The sequence below is a fragment of the Scyliorhinus canicula genome, chromosome 1 (assembly GCF_902713615.1).
Source record: "Scyliorhinus canicula chromosome 1, sScyCan1.1, whole genome shotgun sequence".
Lineage (NCBI taxonomy): Eukaryota > Metazoa > Chordata > Chondrichthyes > Carcharhiniformes > Scyliorhinidae > Scyliorhinus > Scyliorhinus canicula.
In genome coordinates this window covers 171289255-171308501 of record NC_052146.1, presented here as the reverse complement: position 1 = coordinate 171308501, position 19247 = coordinate 171289255, and the positions used below count along the sequence as shown (strand labels likewise).

Genomic DNA, 19247 nt, shown 5'->3' with positions numbered 1-19247 from the left:
GGCGTGTCGCTCCCGCGGGTACCCTTGGAGGTCCCCCACCCCCCACCCGACAAAATGGTGACATAATTTGTCCCAAACCCTCCTCCTTCCCCCTACTCCTTCCCCCACCCCGGCTCTTCTGCCCTCTCCTTACCCCACCCCCTCCTCCCTTGCCTTCTCCTTCACTCCCCCCCTCAATCGCGGCATCCACATCAGCGACCCTCTGGCTCCTCCCCCCACCAACCCCCCCCCCCCAGGGAATGGCGGCATCTACATCAGTGACACCTCCCCTCCTCCCCCCCCCCCCACCCGCCATCACCGGCCGTGGATGTAACTTCCTTCTGCCTGGGGGGAGGCCCACCACTCACCTCCCTCCTCCATATCGCTGGCTGACAACTTTAAATACCTGGGGCGCGATTCTCCGCCCCCCACGACGGGTCGGAGAATAGCGGGAGGGCCTTCCCGACATTTTTCCCGCCCTCCCGCTATTCTCCCCCCCCGCCCAACTCCCGACAGGAATCGCTGCCGCCGTTTTTTTACGGCCGGCAGCGATTCACAGCTGATAGATGGGCCGAGTTCCCAGCCCTTTACGCTGTTCTTACGAACGGAAAACACACCTGGTCTGGCCGTTCGTAAAAACAGCGGGAACAACTCGCTTTTTATAACCATGGCACCGATTGGCACGGCAGTACCACGGCCGTGCCAAGGGTGCCATGGGCCCGCGATCGGTGGGCACCGATCGCGGGCAGCGGGCCCGATGCCCGCGCACTATTTCTCCTTCCGCCGCCCCGCAGTATCCATTCGCGGGGCGACTGAGGGGCATCCCGGCCCGCGCATGCGCGGGTTTCACGCAAATACGCGATGACGTCATCCGCGCATGCGCGGGTTGGAGTCTTCCAATCCGCGCATGCGCGGCTGACGTCATATGACGCGTCAGCCGGCGCTAACTCCGGCAAGCTGGCTTAACGAAATTCGTTAAGCCCGTAATGCCGGAGCTTGCGGCGTCGGGCTGCTAGCCCCGACCGGGGACCAGAATCGGTTCCCGGTCGGGAAGGGGCGCGCTGGCGTCAAACCCGCCCAGGTTTGACGCCAGCCTTACGATTTCTCCCGTTTTGGGAGAATCGCGCCCCTGGGACTTTGGCCCATCCGTCCGCAGAATAGCGGGGGGGGGGAGGGGGGCAGGGAGACTCGCCGTTATTACTACCTCGGGCGATTCTCCGGCAGACCCGGTGCGGACCTCGATAAAGCCGTTGTCGCCGGTTGGGAGAATGGCGGAACGGCGTCGGACCAGCGCAGCGGGAAAAATTGGCGTGAATGGCAATTCTCCCAAACGGCGCAGCATGGGAGAATAGCGCCCCCTATCCTGAACTCTCGTGATAATTGCGAACAGACCTGGCATGGGAGGGCGTGCACCATTTCACCATGTCTTCATGGTTCATCCAGTTGCTCCCTGAATCTCTAGTGGGGCTTATGATTGTCTAATGATTGTATGGAGCCAGTTAGAATGTTGTTCTCCTGTCTCCCTCTCTATTATGTATGTGGATCCGTTTTTACCTAGCACATGCTGATATAACACTTTTTGTCATTTTGATCCGTTTTTTTCACATGTGAAACCTTAATAAACGTACTTTTAAAAATATTCCCAGACTCTGCTTCCACCGTCTCCTGAGGAAGGAGTTCCTAATTCCTGACAGCAGCTCACAGCTCAGTTTAACGCATCGGCGTGAGGCTGAGTTTTGTGTTCATTGCTGCCAACTCAGGCACCAACAAACTTGTGAAAAGTTCCAGCCACACTTTAGTGTGGGGAAGATGCAAAGATTTGGATAAGGTACTTGCAATAAGAAATTGCAACCTTTTGTCAACCAATATTCTCAAATCTCTGCAGGTAACCTGCAGTTGCTGGGGTTATCAATGAGCTCCCTTGTGATTTACAAAAGTAAGCTGCATAAATTGATTCTCGCTCCGCCTACCTCTTGTATGGCAGGGAGAGTCTAGGCTCGGGTTCCTATAAAGCTGAAGGTTCAGCAGCTCAAAGCAGCACCAGTCACGTTCTCGCTCGCTTGCCATGGGCTGTTCCTCCGCACTGCTGCTCTCTCTCTCCCTGCTCAGTGTCCTCTGCATCAGGGCCACTCTCTCCTTTGAGCTCACTATTCTCCACACTAACGATGTACACGCCAGGGTGGAGGAGACGAGCGAGGATTCGAGCAAGTGCATGTCCAAGTGCTTTGCTGGAGTGGCCAGGAGATTGACTAAAATCCGAGAGATCAGGAAGCAGGAGAAAAATGTGCTGCTGTTGGATGCCGGGGACCAATACCAGGGGACCATCTGGTTCAATTATTACAAGGGGACGGAGGCTGCTCACTTCATGAAGAAGCTGAACTACGATGCAATGGTAAGAAAGCACCAATGTGTTGGTAATATCTGCTTCCCAATCAGACCAATGTCAGAGTAAGTCACTATAATCTCATTCTGCAGAAAGAAGGATTGGCATTTGCTATCAAATGTTAGGCAAGCTTTTGTTTGTTATTTCCTTTCCAAGAATTTGCATTTATATTGTCACCTTTCACAATCTCAAGGCATCCTAAAGGGCTTTTGAAATGTAACAATGCAGGAAATGCAACAGCCAAGATGCATATAACCAATCCTACAAACAGCCAAGTGATAACAAACGGGTTTTGATGCTGGTTGAATTATAAATGTTCACCAGAATTCCAGGGAGAACACTCCTCGCTGTTTCAATCTTTTACGGAATACTTTCAAGCTTTTATTCTGTGTCTAACTGAGAATTGTGGATGGGGTCTTGGGTTAATGTGTCATCCAAAGGTAGCACCTCTGACAGTGGTGCACGGCTGTAGTGCTGCACTGGAGTGTCAGCCTACGTTGTGTGTTCAGGATCCTGAAGTCATGGTTAACATTTAATGTAGGGTTTTTCATTGAACTATGGATAGGTTGTGGGTGAGTGTCAGGAGGGTCGCGGAGCGATCATTTGTGGCATTCCTGCGGTGGTATGAATTGTGGGAGAAGCGCCCAACGGCTGCTACCGATATTTAAATTGAGAATGGCGGCTGTTAAATCAGAACAGTCTTCCCACCATAGAATCATAGAATTTACAGTGCAGAAGGAGGCCATTCTGTCCATCGAGTCTGCGCCGGCCCTTGGAAAGAGCACCCTACCCAAGACCACACCTCCACCCTATCGCCGCAACCCAGTAACCCCACCTAACCTTTTGTTTGGACACTAAGGGCAATTTAGCATGGCCAATCCACCTAACCTGCACATCTTTGGACTGTGGGTGGAAACCGGAGCACCCGGAGGAAACCCATGCACACACGGGGAGAACGTGCAGACTCGGCACAGACAGTGACCCAAGCCAGGAATCGAACCTGGGACCCTGGAGCTGTGATGTAACTGTGCTAACCTCTGGGCTACCGTGCCGCCCATAAGCAGCAGTAGTGAGCAGGTGCACATACATTATGACGCCAAGCACCCTTTACATACATGCTTGTGGTGCCAAATCACAGAGGAGAGCCTCTTCCAATTTCTAGCTTCTAGCAAGCAAGACAAGAGGACTGTGAAGATGAACCATTTTGTTACAAGAAAGAGACGACTAGAGACACAATTAGGCGGTGTATCTACTGGTTAGGATCTCACATCTGAATCTGCTGGAGAGAAAATCTGCTCTGGAGAATCCACGGTGAAGCAGGGTAGTGCTAGTGTTAGCTCTGTACAGAGCTCCAGGGCCTCTGGTTAACAGCCTACAAAGAAAACACTTAACTCGGGAACAAAGCAATATAAAAATGATTTCTTAAGGTATGCATTTGTCAATTATGCCAAAGCAAATAAGGATGCAAAGCCCATATGTGTTATCTGCAGGGAAGTACTGACAAATGAGAGAAGTTTCAGATATTGAAAGAGAAGTGATGGTTGAAAAATTGTTTTTGAGGTTGAGACCCCAGAGTCAGTTATTAACTTACAACTGACTTCAATTGAAAGGACTAAGTTGCTATACCTGACCTATGACAGTACATTAAAAACATGCCAAAAGCCTATGAAGCTGTCAGCATTCTGGAGTAGCATCTCCCAGGAGTATCCAGTGCTGAGTAAAACAAGCATTTTGTTGTTATTGCCCTACATAATGACCTACATGTGTGAGGTTGGATTTTCTGTTCTCACAAAGATGAAGATGGCACAAAGAAATTGGCTGAAGTCTGCAGCTGATATGCACAATGCCCACTCCTCCTGTGAACCCGATTGGAGTGAGATCGTGAGGATCAAGCAGGCTCCCCTTTCACATTAAAGGTAAGCAAACGTGAGTGTGTTACGAAGGTCGACCAGCGTGGGTCGCAAAGGCTGGCTGGTTGACAAGTGGGTTCCAGAAAATGAAGTTTGAAAAACAATGATCTAATGAGCTGAACTGTGCAGCACATTGGCAGCCATCACATTGTATCTGCATACCTACAGTTTTCTTTTGATGTAATTAATAGGTGTAGGAAACTCCAATGGAACTTGGAGCAAGTCCACATCCATTTTACAAATACACAGCTTGTGATAAAAGGATTGGTTTTAGGAGCACACTCTGCTGTTCTTTTGATCAACCTTCAAAATGCATTCAACTTCAAAACTGTTCTTTTACATTAGAAAATTGAGCGGGGCGCGGGGGGGGGGGGGGGGGTCTGGCCCCAGGGGGGCCTCCACGGTGGCCTGGCTACCGATCGGGGCCTACCGATCCGCAGGCGGGCCTGTGACATGGGGGCACTCTTTCCCTCCGTGCCATCCGCTGTAATGGTCCGCCATGGCCGGCACAGAGAAGACCCCCCCCCTGCGCATGTGCTGGGATGACACCAGTATACGCTGGCACACCCGCGCAAGAGCCTGTGCCGGTCGGCAGAGGCCCTTTGGCGCCAGTTGGCGCGGCAACAAACCCACCGGTGCCAGCCTAGCCCCTGAAGGTGCGGAGGAATCCGCACCTTCCGGGCAGCCTGTCGTCGGAGTGGTTCACGCCACTCCTCGGCGCCGGTACGGCCCACCCCGCCGGTTAGGGGAGAATCCCGCCCATTGTCTTTTGGGGTGTCACTTGATGTGAGTGCGGGCTCTGGCTCTACTCATCTTGTACTCCTTTATTTTATCCTAATATACATTCCATAATCATCTTTTTGGAATATATGCCTTACACTATGTCCCTGGGGTTTGGTGATGAGGAGCCAAGCTGAATCAGAGAGAACCCTCATTGATTGAGCCGGTCGGAGGTGGCAGGGGTGGGATCCAGTGCTGGTGAGTGGGCCCATGTCTCGGCGGTGCTGTTTGCACGGCATGATGGCTGCCATGGCGAATGATGTTTCAGGTGATGCTCTCAGCTCGGTGGTGTTGGTTTTTGCTGCTCACTTTGATAAACTGCGCAGTGTCCTTGAGAGAAGGTTTAGCGGAGTACATTGTATCCGGCCTGCGAGGCTTGGGGTTGGGGAAACCCCAATTATTGATCTTGTGCTGTCCTCGTTAGCAATGCCTGTCTTGAGGGGTTGGCCATGTGGAGTCATCGCCCCTGGCCGGGGCTTTGGGTTTCTGGGCATCGGGGCGATGGCGTGGCAGAGGTGATGTTTTGTTCACTTTAACTTTTGAGAGATTCTGAGTGGTGTTCGACAATCCTGTCATGGCCTTGGCCTTTCCAAGCATTATAGATGGGATCATTATCCTGCAGTTCATCAATAATCCTGCACTTTATTCCCTTGTGATTTTTTGTTTGATTAACTTTTATGGTATGTGGACTTCGCTGGCTATACCAGCACTTGTTACCCATCCCTAATTTCCCTTGAGAAGGTGGTGGTGAGCTGCCTTCTTGAACTGCTGCATTTCATGTGGTTCTCATTAGAACGGAGAAGGATGAGGGGCGACTTGATAGAGGTTTATAAGATGATCAGGGGAATAGATAGAGTAGACAGTCAGAGACTTTTTCCCCAGGTGGAACACACCATTACAAGGGGACATAAATTTAAGATAAATGGTGGAAGATATAGAGGGGATGTCAGAGGTAGGTTCTTTATCCAGAGAGTAGTGGGGGCATGGAATGCACTGCCTATGGAAGTAGTTGAGTCGGAAACGTTAGGGACCTTCAAGCGGCTATTGGATAGGTACATGGATTAGGGTAGAATAATGGAGTGTAGATTAACTTCTTCTTAAGGGCAGCACGGTAGCATTGTGGATAGCACAATTGCTTCACAGCTCCAGGGTCCCAAGTTCGATTTCGACTTGGGTCACTGTCTGTGCGGAGTCTGCACATCCTCCCCGTGTGTGCGTGGGTTTCCTCCAGGTGCTCCGGTTTCCTCCCACAGTCCAAAGATGTGCGGGTTGGGTGGATTGGCCATGCTAAATTGCCCTTACTGTCCAAAATTCTATGATTAACCTAGGACAAAAGTTCGGCACAACATGGTGGGCCGAAGGGTCTGTTCTGTGCTGTATTTCTCTATCTCTATCTATAGGTACACCCAGAGTGCTATTAGGAAGCGAATTCCAGGATCTTGACCCAGCGACAGTGAAGGAACAGCGATACATTTCCAAGTCAGGATGATGAGTAACTTGAGAGGGGAACCCCCCCAGGTGGTGGTGTCTCCATGTGTCTGCTCCCCTTGTCCTTCTAGATGGTAGTGGCCATGGGTTTGGAAAGTACTTCCTAAGGAACCTTGGTGAGTTCCTGCAGAGCATCTTGTAGATGGTACACACGGCTGCCACTCTGCGTTGGTGAGAAAGGGAGTGAATGTTTGTGGCAAGGATGATAATCAAGCGGGCTGCTTTGTCCTGGATGGTGTTGAGCTTCTTGAGTTTTGTTGGAGGTTCACTCATCCAGGCAAGTGGGGTATATTCCATTAAACTCCTGAATTGTACCTTGTAGATGTGAACAGACTTTTGGGGGTCAAGAGGTGGGTTACTATCCCTAGCCTTTCACCTGCCCTGGTAGCCACAGTATTAATAAGGCTAGTCCAGTTCAGTTTCTGGTCAATGGTAACACCCAGGATGTTGATAATGGCAAATTCGGTGATGGTAATGCCATTGAATATCAATGAAATGAAAATCGCTTATTGTCACGAGTAGGCTTCAAATGAAGTTACTGTGAAAAGCCCCTAGTCGCCACATTCCGGCGCCTGTTCGGGGAGGCTGTTACGGGAATCGAACCGTGCTGCTGGCTTGCTTTGGTCTGCTTTCAAAGCCAGCGATTAGCCCTGTGAGCTAAACAGCCCAAGGGGCGATGGTTAGATCCTCTTTTATTGGAGATGGTCATTGCCTGGCAATTGTGTGGCATGAATGTTAGCCCAAGCATAGATCATAGAATTATAGAATAATACAGTACAGAGGAGGCCATTCAGCCCATCAAGCCTCCACTGACCAAAAAATGTCTCTAATCTGCATGAATCCCACTTTGCAGCACTTGGCCCATAGCCTTGAATGGTATGCCAATTCAATTGCTCCTCCAAGTACTTTTTAAAGATTGTGAGCTTTCTTGCCTCAACCACCCTTCTGGTCGGGCACTGCATTCCAGATTCCCACCACCCTCAAATCCCCTCGAACCTTAAACTTATACCCTCGTGTCATTGATCTTTTAACAGTTGCTTTCCACCCACCCTGTCTATGCCCCTCATGATCTTATACACCTCATCAGGTTCCATCAACGTCCTTTGCTCTCAAGAAAACAACCTGAGTTTATCTAGCCTCTCCTCATAGCTAAAATGCTCCATCGCTGACAACATCCTGACAACATCCTGGTGAATCTCTTCTGCACCCTCTCCAGTTCAATCACTGCCTTCCTATGATGCGGTGACAAAAACTGAACACAATACTTCAGCTGTGACCTATGTAAGGAACCTCCTGTTTAAACCTTGCTTTCCCTTTATTTTGGCTTTTATCATTTTTGTATTTGAACAATTACTGGGGCCTGTACCTTTAAGAAGGACTTCATCTTCAATTTATTTTTAAAACAAAACCCCCAACATGATGCACTGTTTGTTCTGGTCTCAGAAACCCCCCCGGCAAGATGTGCTGCTTGGTCGGGTCTCAGTGATAACATATTTTGATGGACTTGGCTGGCAGCCAATATGCCGTTTAAAATTCCTGGTCTGAGCTAATACTCGATGCTGATTGGTGCTGATTGTTCCGGAATGTTCCTCACTTTGTGGAACAGTGGGCGGGATTCTCCCAACGGGAGTCTAAGTGCAGACGCCGGAATAAAAACCGGAATGTTTTACTCCGGCGTCAGCGCCCGATCCCAGACCCCTATTCTACCCTCTCCATGGGGCTAGTAGGGGCGTTGCGTGGTTTATGGGGGTGGGGCCTCGGCATGGCAACAGAGACCTGGCGCTGCGTAAAAGGCCCGCGCACGCGCAGTTGGGCCGGCGCTAACTAGCAGATACATGGTTACCTCGCGGACCGCTCCAGCACCTCACCAACATGGCGCCGGGATTCTGGGGCCGGCCGCAGAAGGAAGTCGCCCTGGGGGGGGGGGGGGGGGGGGAAGAGGCCGGCCCGCCGATCGGTGAGCCCCAATTGTGGGCCAGACCCCATCAGAGCCCCCCCCCCCCCCCCGCAGGCCGCCCCCCAAAGCCTTCGCACCGAGTACCCACCGGCAGCGACCAGGTGTTGACTGCGCCCTGCGGGACTCAGCCGTTTACACGTGGACGCTCAGCGCATTCAGGCCGGAGAATCGCCGCTCGCCGTTTGCGGCGATTCTCCGAGCGCCCGCGCATTTCGCGCGGCCCTGGTTTCAGGGGGGTGGGAGAATCGCGTGCGGGTGTCAGGGCGGCGTGGCGCGATTCGCGTGGCAGCCCGGTGATTTTCCCACCCGGCATTGGGGGGGGGGGGGGTGCGGGAAATACCGCCCTGTGTTTGCTTTCAGTTTTATTTTGATTATGAAGCTAGAAGGCCACAGTTCTGATCTCTCTCTCTTACCTCACTCTAAATCTGCCGAAATGTCCAGTCCACACTGGATGCCGACAGGGTGAGTTGTTTGAAAACCTTTTATAAACTCTCATGTGAAGAACACTAGCCTTATGTCAGTGAGGCTGATACTTAATCTGGTGGAGGTGGAGGCAGGTGGATGTGGAGACAAGTCAGAATTAAATAGACCTGAGGTGGATCTTCTGTGTGAAGGCCCACGTTAACACTAACTGAATGTAGCAACCGGAAAACGTCATTAGCAATCCAACTGGTGCTTTCAGCACTCCACATCCTGGTATGACAGTTGGTTACAACAATTTAAATGTTTGCAACCAGGACATTCATCTCTTTCTTCCATTTTAATCCTTATCATTTTACCCCTTTGCCATCCCCTTGTTTGTGTTTGGGTTGAGGGTAGGACGGTAAAAGGGGGGGGGGGAGTAGTAGGATAGCTGGCTGATACATTATAATTATTGCATGTCTTATCTCTCTTCTTCTAAAAGAAACAGTTTTTTTGTGGTTGACTTACAAATCTGTTGCCTGTGAGCCATTGAAGCAGTCAGGGGCCAAAGGTCTCAGAAATTCTATGAATTATTGGTTAATTCACTTATGTTTGGACTGCGGGATCTGTGGGGCTGCAATTGATCATGCGCTCACCTTCTGTCATAACACCTAATCAAAGTTTTACAGCTCCAACATAACCTCCCTGCTCTTATAATGTATGCCACGACTGATACAGACAATTGTCACGTATGCCTTCTTAACTACCTTGTTAACCTGTCCTGCTCCTTTCAGGGATCTGTGGATAAGCAGCCCAAGATCCCTCTGTTCCTCTGAGCTTCCTATATCCTGCCATTCATTGGCACTGCCTTGGTCTTGTTTCTCCTTCCAAAACGTGTCGCCTCACACTTCTGAGGCACAAATTCCAACTGCCACTGTCTGCCCATCTGACCAACCCATCACTGTCAACCACCCGGCCAATCGTCGTCCCATCTGCAAACCTACCTCTCCTCTCACCACATTTTCTTCTGTAATGTTTCTATCACAAACTATAAAGGCACCCATCACTGACCCCTGTGGTACACCACTGCACACCGGCCTTCAGTCACACAACAGTCTTCTACCATCACCTTCTGTCTCCTATCACTAGGCCAATTTTGGATCCAACTTGCCAAGTTACCCTGTGTGTTTACCTTCTTTATCAGTCTCCCGTGTGGGACCTTGTCAAAGGCTTTGCTGAAATGGATATCGACTGCACCCTCATGTACACATCTGGTCACCTCTCCAAAATCTAAACAAATTTGTCAGTCATGACCTCCCTCTGATAAAGCCATGCTGCCTATACCTGATCATAGAATTAATCATAGAAATTGCAGTGCAGAAGGAGGCCATTCGGCCCATCGAGTCTGCACTGGCCCTTGGAAAGAGCCCCCAACTCAAACCCATGCCTCCACCCTATCGCCGCAACCCCACCCAACCTTTTTGGACATGAAGGGCAATTTATCATGGCCAATCCACCTATAACCTGCACATCTTTGGACTGTGGGAGGAAACCAGAGCACCCGGAGGAAACCCACACAGACCGGGGAGAACGTGCAGACTCTGCGCAGACTTTTCTCTAGTAGTTTCCTTATCACTGATGTGAGACTCATTGGTCTATAATTCCCTGGTTTATCTCTACCACACTTCTTGAAAAGTGGAACCACATTAGCTGTCATCAGTCTTCTGCTACCTCTTCTGTGGCCAGAGAGGAATTTTTAAAATGATTCAGAGTCCCTGTACTTCCTCCTTTGCCTCCCACAGCAGCCTGGGATACATCTCATCTGGGCATGGGAATTTGTCCACTTTTAAGCCCATCAAAACCTCTTCACTCCTTAGGTCAAACTGTTTTGAGAACCTTAATCTCTCTGTCTGAATTCTTCACCCGCATCCTTCTTCTTCAAAGTGAAGACAGATGTGAACTATTCATTTCACACCCTATCCATGTCATCCAGCTCAAATGTGGAGATGCCGGCGTTGGACTGGGGTGAGCACAGTAAGAATTCTTACAACAGCAGGTTAAAGTCCAACAGGTTTGTTTCAAATCACTAGCTTTCGGAGCACTGCTCCTTCCTCAGTTGAATGAAGAGGTGGGTTCCAGAAACATATATATAGACAAAGTCAATGATGCAAGACGATACTTTGAATCCAAGTCTTTGCAGGTCCAGATGGAGCAACTGGAGAGAGGGATAATCACAGGTTAAAGAGGTGTGAATTGTCTCAAGCCAGGATAGTTAGTAGGATTTTGCAAGCCCAGGCCAGATGGTGGGGGGTGAATGTAATGTGACATGAATCCAAGGTCCCAGTTCAGGTCGAACTCATGTGTGCGGAACTTGACTATATGTTTCTGCTCGGCTATTCTGCGTTGTCGCGCGTCCTGAAGACCGCTTTGGAGAATGCTTACCCGAAGATCAGAGGCTGAATGCCCTTGACTGCTGAAGTGTTCCCCGACTGGAAGGGAACATTGCTGCCTGGCGATTGATGCGCGATGTCCGTTCATCCGTTGTCGCAGTGTCTGCATAATCTCGCCAATATCTGCATCATTGACTTTGTCTATATATATATAGACAATATATAGACAATATATAGACAAAATTAGGGGCAGCAGGGTAGCATGGTGGTTAGCATAAATGCTTCACAGCTCCAGGGTCCCAGGTTCGATTCCCGGCTGGGTCACTGTCTGTGTGGAGTCTGCACGTCCTCCCCCTGTGTGCGTGGGTTTCCTCCGGGTGCTCCGGTTTCCTCCCACAGTCCAAAGATGTGCGGGTTAGGTGGATTGGCCATGCTAAATTGCCCGTAGTGTCCTAATAAAAGTAAGGTTAAGGGGGGGGGGGTTGTTGGGTTACAGGTATAGGATGGATTCGAGGGTTTGAGTAGGGTGATCACGGCTCGGCACAACATTGAGGGCCGAAGGGCCTGTTCTGTGCTGTACTGTTCTATGTTCTATATGTTTCTGGAACCTACCTATTCCATCACCTGAGGGAGGAGCTGTGCTCCGAAAGCTAGTGATTCAAAACAAACCTGTTGAACTTTAACCTTGTGTTGTAAGATTGCTTACTATCTAGCTCTTCGCAGAGATTACCCTTGGTCCCTAATGGGTCCGACTCTTTCCCTGTTATTTCTATGTGAGTGAAGAAACACTGAGACACACCCACCCTGAGAGAGATAATGCCAATGTTCTGACAATGTAAAGAACTTGGTGGACAGCCTGAAAAACATCACACAGTGTTTCCAGTTGGAAGAACCCGTACATGTAGTCACCAATTGATCATCCCGCCTTCTCCTCAATATACTTGTGGAATATCTTGGGATTTCCCCTGATCTTACCTGCCGGTGCTTTTTCATGACCCTCTTTGCTTTGTTGAGGTTCCCCCTTGCACTTTATATACTCTACGGAGGCCTCTGTAGATTTGCTCCCTTTGTACCTGGTAAAAGCTTCTCTTTTCCTTCCTATCCAGTCCTGAATATTCCTAGACATCCAGGGTCCTCTGGACTTGTTGCTCCTACATTTCATCCCAAAAGGAATGTGTTGAACCTGTACTCTCACCAATTCCATTTTGAACGCACACCATTGTTAGCAGTAGATTTATCCAGAAGTAGCTGGTCCCAGTTTACTTGGTCAGATCCTGCCTTATTTTATTATAAATCAGCCTTCCCCCGATCCAAAACCCTTTTTAGCAGACCATCGTTTTTATTTTCTATGGCAAATTTAAAACGTACAGTATTGTGGTTGCTATCACTAAAATGTTCCTTCGCTGCTTCCTGAATGCCAGTCCGAGTTGGTTTCCCTGAATTAGGTCCAGTACTGCACCATCCCATGTTAGAACTTCAAAATATTGATATAAAAAGACTTCTTAAACCCTTTACAATATGAGTATCCCAATTAATGTTGGGGACGTTGAAATGCCCGATACAATGACTCTTATTATTTTTACACACCTCAGTAAATTGTCGACATATCTGCTACTCTATTGTCCATTGACTATTTGGTGGTCTATAATATACACCCAGCAGTATGACTGCCTCCTTTTTATTCCTAAGCCCTACATAGAAAGCCTCATTAGAAGACTCTTCCAGGATAACATCCTTCCTTACAGCAGGAACAAACTCCTTAATGTATAATATATAGCACCACCTCCTTTTTTACATCCTCCTCTGTCCTGCCTAAAGATCCTATACCCAGAATTGTTTGCTGCCAATCCTGCCCCTCCTTCAACCACGTCTCTGTGATGGCAACAACATCACAACTCCATGTTTCAATACACGCTCTTCACTTATCTGCCTTCGCTATGATACTCCTGGCATTAAAGTAGAGGCCATCCAGCCTTGCCTTATTCCCTTGAAACTTAACATGCTGTGTCCCTATTGCATTAACATTCTGTTCCCCTCCCACTGCCAAACTAGTTTAAATCCCTCCCAACAGCAGTAGCAAGCCCACCCGCAAGGATGTTCGTTCCAATCTGGTTCAGATGTAAACTGTCCCGCTTGTACAGGTCCCACCTTCCCCAGAAACGATCCCAGTGATGCAGGAATCTGAACCCCTCCCTCCTGCGCCAACTCTTGAACTTGCCTTCACCTATTTCTGTATCATGTTGTGACCCTGGGCTAGTGCGCTGTTGATTCGAGCTCCACGAGTCCCAACACAAGTCAATTAACCAACAATTTGTGCAAAATCCCATAAATCTTTGGTCCTTGAAGCAACGATTTACAAATCCTAGGGACTTTCCAAGCCCATGAAAATGAAGAGATAAATCGTTCCACCCCCACACAAAAAAAAAATCGCTTCAGATATAAATACCGGGGGACAGAATAAAAACACAATCGGTGTTAGAATGTTCATTTTTACCACTGTCACTCAGCCCGCAAGCGAAAGGAGCAGACTATCCTATCTTTGTAAGTTGTTTTTTTCAACCCTTGCTGTTAGGCTTGTAAAATTTAATTTTGGCAGCACGGTGGCACAGTGGTTAGCACTGCTGCCTTACGGCGCCGAGGTCCCAGGTTCGATCCCAGCTCTGAGTAACTGTCCGTGTGGAGTTTGCGCATTCTCCCTGTGTTCGCGTGGGTTTCGCCCCCGCAACTCAAAGATGAACCGGCTAGGTGGCTTGGCCGTGCTAAATTGCCCCTTAATTGGAAAAAATCAATTGGGTACTCTAAACTTAAAAAAATAATTATTAATTTACGGATCTGGGCCCAGATAACAGAGACAAAGTGGAAATATGCAATAATTCTAATGGAATGACGGCCAGGTAATCTACTACCCCCCCTCCCCCCCCCCCCCCCCACCCTACTGTTCTACTGTCCCACCCTCTACCCAAGCACACATAAGGCAGACATACAGACAGGAGGGGAGGGATAAAATAATCGGGATTAAAATGAAAAAAGAGAGTCCTTGCTTCCAAAGTTGAAGTCGCTGCATCCTCCCAGGATTCTTTGGATTGACACCACTGGTATAAAGTTAGGGATGACCTTCTGGCAGATTCTTTCAGTCAGTACTCCCAGACAATAATATTTCCTCTGGGGAGTCACTTGATACATAAGACCATAAGAACATAGAAACTAGGAGTAGGCCATCTGGCCCATCAAGCCTGCTCCACCATTCAATAAGATCATGGCTGATCTTTTTGTGGACTCAGCATCTCTTACCCACCTGCTCACCGTAACCCTTAATTCCTTTCCTGTTCAAAAACCATTCTATCTTTGCCTTAAAACATTTAACGAGGTTGCCTCAACTGTTTCACTGGGCAGGGAATTCCACAGATTTGCAACCCTTTGAGTGAAGAAGTTCCTCCTCAACTCAGTCCTAAATCTCCTTTATTTCGAGGCTATACCCCCTAGTTCTAGTTTCACCCGCCAGTGGAAACAATCTCCCTGCTTCTATCTTATCTATTCCCGTCATAATTCTACATGTTTTGATCCGATCCCCCCTCATTCTTCTAAATTCCAATGAGTATAGTCCCAGTCTACTCAGTCTCTCCTCATAAGCCAATCCTCTCAATTCTGGAATCAACCGAGTGAATCTCCTCTGCACACCCTCCAGTGACAGTACATCTTTTCTCAAGTAAGGAGACCAAAACTGTACCTAGTACTCCAAGTGTGGCCTCACTCTATGCAGCTGCAACATGACCTTCCTGTTTTAAACTCCATTCCTCCAACAATGAAGGATAAAATTCCATTCACCTTCTTAATTACCTGCTGCACCTACAAACCAACTTTTTGCAATTCATACTTTTAAATTTTATTAACCTGGGCCTTCACTCAAAGGAACGGCCTCAGGCCTGTTAATTCTTAAAATTCTTTGTCTCATTTCATCCTAGCTCGAGCCAGAGTTTTAAATTTGATTGTTTCTAGTGTCACCAAAATGGCCTCTACTGAGGAGAGCATGGAGCCCCCATCCGGGTGTTTCAGAGAGGTTTTAACATTTCAGGGGAGAAATTCAAAGAGCTTCCGCCAGTTCTGGAGTTCAAAACAAAACTAAAAGAGAAAACACAGTCACACAGAGGAAGGAACATTCCAGAGAAACCCCCAACCAACCAACAGGGCCAATTGACAAGGCCAGGCAATTCGATTCAGGTCATTGGCCAACAGCCAATCCCATCGAGGTGTGTCAACACTGACTTTCTGGCATTTGCTGGTTTGAAATGCAAACAGCTTTCTGCAGACAGCTTTGCCTGAAGGTCACAGGTCAGTCTTCACTTTACCAAACGCAGACCTCTGCTCAAATTAAAGGCAAACCGCTTTGCTCTAAAGTCATTAATCACTCATGGACAAAAATTGAAATAGCCAAAAGAATAACAAAAGTTAAAAGGAGAAAGCAAGGAGCAAGAAAGGGTTAAAACAGGAGGATCCTTACAACTCGCTAGCAGGTGGCATTCAGGGGAATTCAGAGTTTACAACCTTTGAACTCTTGATCTTTAGTCTATTGCCTGGCTCCCAAGATTCTTGATCCAGGGCTTCATCCCTCATTCTACCCATGTCATTGGCAAAAATGTGTACCACGGCCTCTGTTGTATCACCCTCCTCCTTCAGGATGCCCTGCAGTCATTAAGTGACATCTCTGACCAGGGAGGGAACACACCATCCTGGAGTCACATCTGCGGTTGCAAAAATGCTTGTCTGTTCCCCCGAACTAATGCACCCCCAATCACTGTCGCTCCTGCTTCCTTCTTCCTCCCCTCTTGTACAGTCAAGCCGTTTGTGGTGCCGGGGGCTTGGCTCTGTCTGCATTCTCTGAAGGAACCAGGGATAGCATCAGCTTCCAAAATAGAAAACCGATTTGTGAACAAGACCACAGGAGACTCCTGCACTACCTGCCTACTACCTGCCTGTTTCTATTTGATGACCTGGTGGCACCCATTCCTTTTTTCCCTCAAGTCACTTCAGCTGTGGTGTGACCACTTCTCTAAACGTGTTATCCACGTAACTCACAGCCTTGCGGATAGGGGCAGCAGGGTAGCATGGTGGTTAGCATAAATGCTTCACAGCTCCAGGGTCCCAGGTTCGATTCCCGGCTGGGTCACTGTCTGTGTGGAGTCTGCACGTCCTCCCCCTGTGTGCGTGGGTTTTCTCCGGGTGCTCCGGTTTCCTCCCACAGTCCAAAGATGTGCGGGTTAGGTGGATTGGCCATGCTAAATTGCCCGTAGTGTCCTAATAAAAAAAGTAAGGTTAAGGGGGGTTGTTTGGTGACGGGTATAGGGTGATATACGTGGGTTTGAGTAGGGTGATCATGGCTCGGCACAACATTGAGGGCCGAAGGGCCTGTTCTGTGCTGTACTGTTCTATGTTCTATGTTCTATGTGCCAAAGTGTCTCCAGCCTCAGCTCAAGCTCCAAAACCCGGGGCTCAATGTTCTGCATTTGGGAGCACTTCCTGCATATGTGATCATCCAGGATGTTCGTAGGATGCAAGACTTCCCACAGGTCACACATTCCACTCGACTGACCTCACCTCCATGGGCTTACTTAGACCTATGTACTAACTTTGCTGATTGCTCAATCTTAAAGATACTCCCCTCACTTTAACCTTATCCTCCTTCTCCTCATCTCAGACTTTATTATTCCTTGATAATCTTCCAGCTTTTTGGGTCTTGGTCTGCAACTGCCCCTTCTGACCTGTGAGCGTATTTAGGAAGATCAGAAAAGAAAAGAAAGAGAAAACCTCCCTCCCCACTTCAGATAATTCGCACACTTACTGAACTGCCAACTCCGCTGTGCTGGATGTACTGAGGTCTTCTGATTTAAACTCTGCCTCTGCTATTTCAGGAACTGATTTAAACCAGACCCTCTGTTGGCACCAGTGAACTATTCAATCTACAGCAGCCCCACCCATGAGGTGAGACTGATTTTCACTCTCCAGTTCTAACGGTCTACCCTTCAGAATTTAAACCCTACTAAACAGTGGATGTTATCAAAGAACTAGCAGCAATTAGTACTAGATTCTAAGGCAAGCGATTAACCCTTGAACTCCCATGCCTTGCTGCATTTGCACGTGGACTGCTTCATTATCTGAGGAGTCGCGAACGGTGCTGAACTTTGTGCAGTCATCAGCGAACATCCCCACATCTGAACTTATGGTGAAAGGGGGGGGGTCATTGATGAAGCACATGAAGCTGGTTACGCCTAGGACACTACCTTGCGGAACTCCTGTAGTGATGTCCTGGAGTTGAGATGATTAACCTCTAACCACCACCTTTGTGCCAGGTGTGATTCCAACCAGGGTAGAGTTTCCCCCCTGATTCCCATTGACTCCAGTTTAGCTGGAGGCTCCTTGATACCATACTCGGTCAAATGCTGCTTGATGTCAAGGGCAGCCACTCTCACCTCACCTCTGTTGCTTTCATGTTGTTGTCTTTTCTCCTGACAAGGGTGTGCAATGTTTGAGCACGGTAGTGAGGGTTGTTTGTTATCCATAGTGAAACAGTAAAGTGATATGTGGGTTGTTCACAGTCCCTTATCCTTTCTTTTAAATGTGCTGTAAACCTTGCATCCATGACAAGGGAGTGAATTTAGCCACCCCTTATCTCCTTTATAGAGAAGATGAGTGGAGCTGCAGCTGGGCGATGGGTGAATGGTTGGTGTGGTGATGGGTGATGGGTGGTTAGATTAGTTCTCAGTTTGATTGAGGATAGCCTCCAGTTAGAGCCAATTGTAACGGGTTTTCATTTTGCAGTTTGCTTTTTTTGTTGTTGTTGCTTTGAGTTTTGAGAATCCACACTTGCCTTCTTTGAAGGCCTGTGCAGTCATGTGTCCTGGCGGAGACTGGGTTCCTTCTGATTTTCTTTGTAGTTGACGCTTTTCAGGCAGTTAGGGTCGGTGGAAATGAGTAGTGACCGAGTGAGGTCAGTTTATTTCTGTTTGATTTGTTGAAGTGAGAGTCTGAATGCTATGTCTTTGTGTTGTCGGAGCTCTTCGAGTGCAAGCTTGATGGGAGAGTTAGGTGGCCTGCGGGTGGTCTGATATATTCATTTCCTGAGTGTCTTCCTCATTATGGTTGGGTCTTCAATGGAAAGGCAATGTATTTGTCTCTGTTGAGGCAGCGCTGCCCTGTCCCCTAATATCCTTCTTGCACTGCTGGACTGAGTCTAACGTTCTTGGGTTTACTCAGGTGTTCCTCCTTTGGAGGTGGAAAGGGTCCCAGGTTCGATTCCCCGCTGGCTCACTGTCTGTGTGGAGTCTGCACATCCTCCCCGTGTCTGCGTGCGTTTCCTCCGGGTGCTCCGATTTCCTCCCACAGTCCAAAGACGTGAAGGTTAGGTGGATTGGCCATGCTAAATTGCCCTTAGTGTCCAAAACAAAGGTTGGGAGGGGTTATTGGGTTACAGGGATAGGGTGGAAGTGGGTCGGTGTAGACTTGATGGGCCGAATAGCCTCCTTCTGCACTTTATGCTCTATGTTCTCTTCATCTGGGTGAGCAATGTGCTGTTATAAGCCCTGTTTTGGTAAATGGGGTGGTACACTGTCCTGGGCCCTGTTAGTGAGGCACAGGCCTGTTGAGTAGTGGGTCCTAGCATGTGCTTGGGGGTCTTGGGTGTACTGACTCCTTTGTCACAATGTGCACTGAACTAGGTTAAGTGTGCTGTGATAATAATCTTTATTATTGTCACAAGTAGGCTTACATTAACACTGCAATGAAGTTACTGTGAAAATCCCCTAGTTGCCACATTCCGGCACCTGTTCGGGAACACAGAAGGAGAATTCAGAATGTCCAATTCACCGAATAAGCACATCTGTCACGACTTGCGGCAGGAAATCGGAACCCGGAGGAAACCCACGCAGACATGGAGAGAACTTGCAGACTCCACACAAAGTGACCCG

The 19247-nt window shown here is 48.6% G+C and overlaps 1 protein-coding gene across 2 annotated transcripts in view; it reads left to right on the top strand.

Annotated features, from left to right (window-relative positions):
• Positions 1 to 1846: 1846 nt before the first annotated feature.
• The window catches only part of LOC119969310 (5'-nucleotidase-like), a 110996-nt gene continuing 93595 nt past the window's right edge, over positions 1847 to 19247 (top strand). Inside the window, exon 1 of one of the 2 annotated variants that reach the window (XM_038802784.1) lies at positions 1847 to 2371. In XM_038802784.1, coding sequence (XP_038658712.1) covers positions 2045 to 2371 — 327 coding nt within the window. In that variant the 5' untranslated portion in view covers positions 1847 to 2044. The remainder of the gene's footprint in view (positions 2372 to 19247) is intronic. The other variant, XM_038802773.1, reaches the window with a different exon arrangement.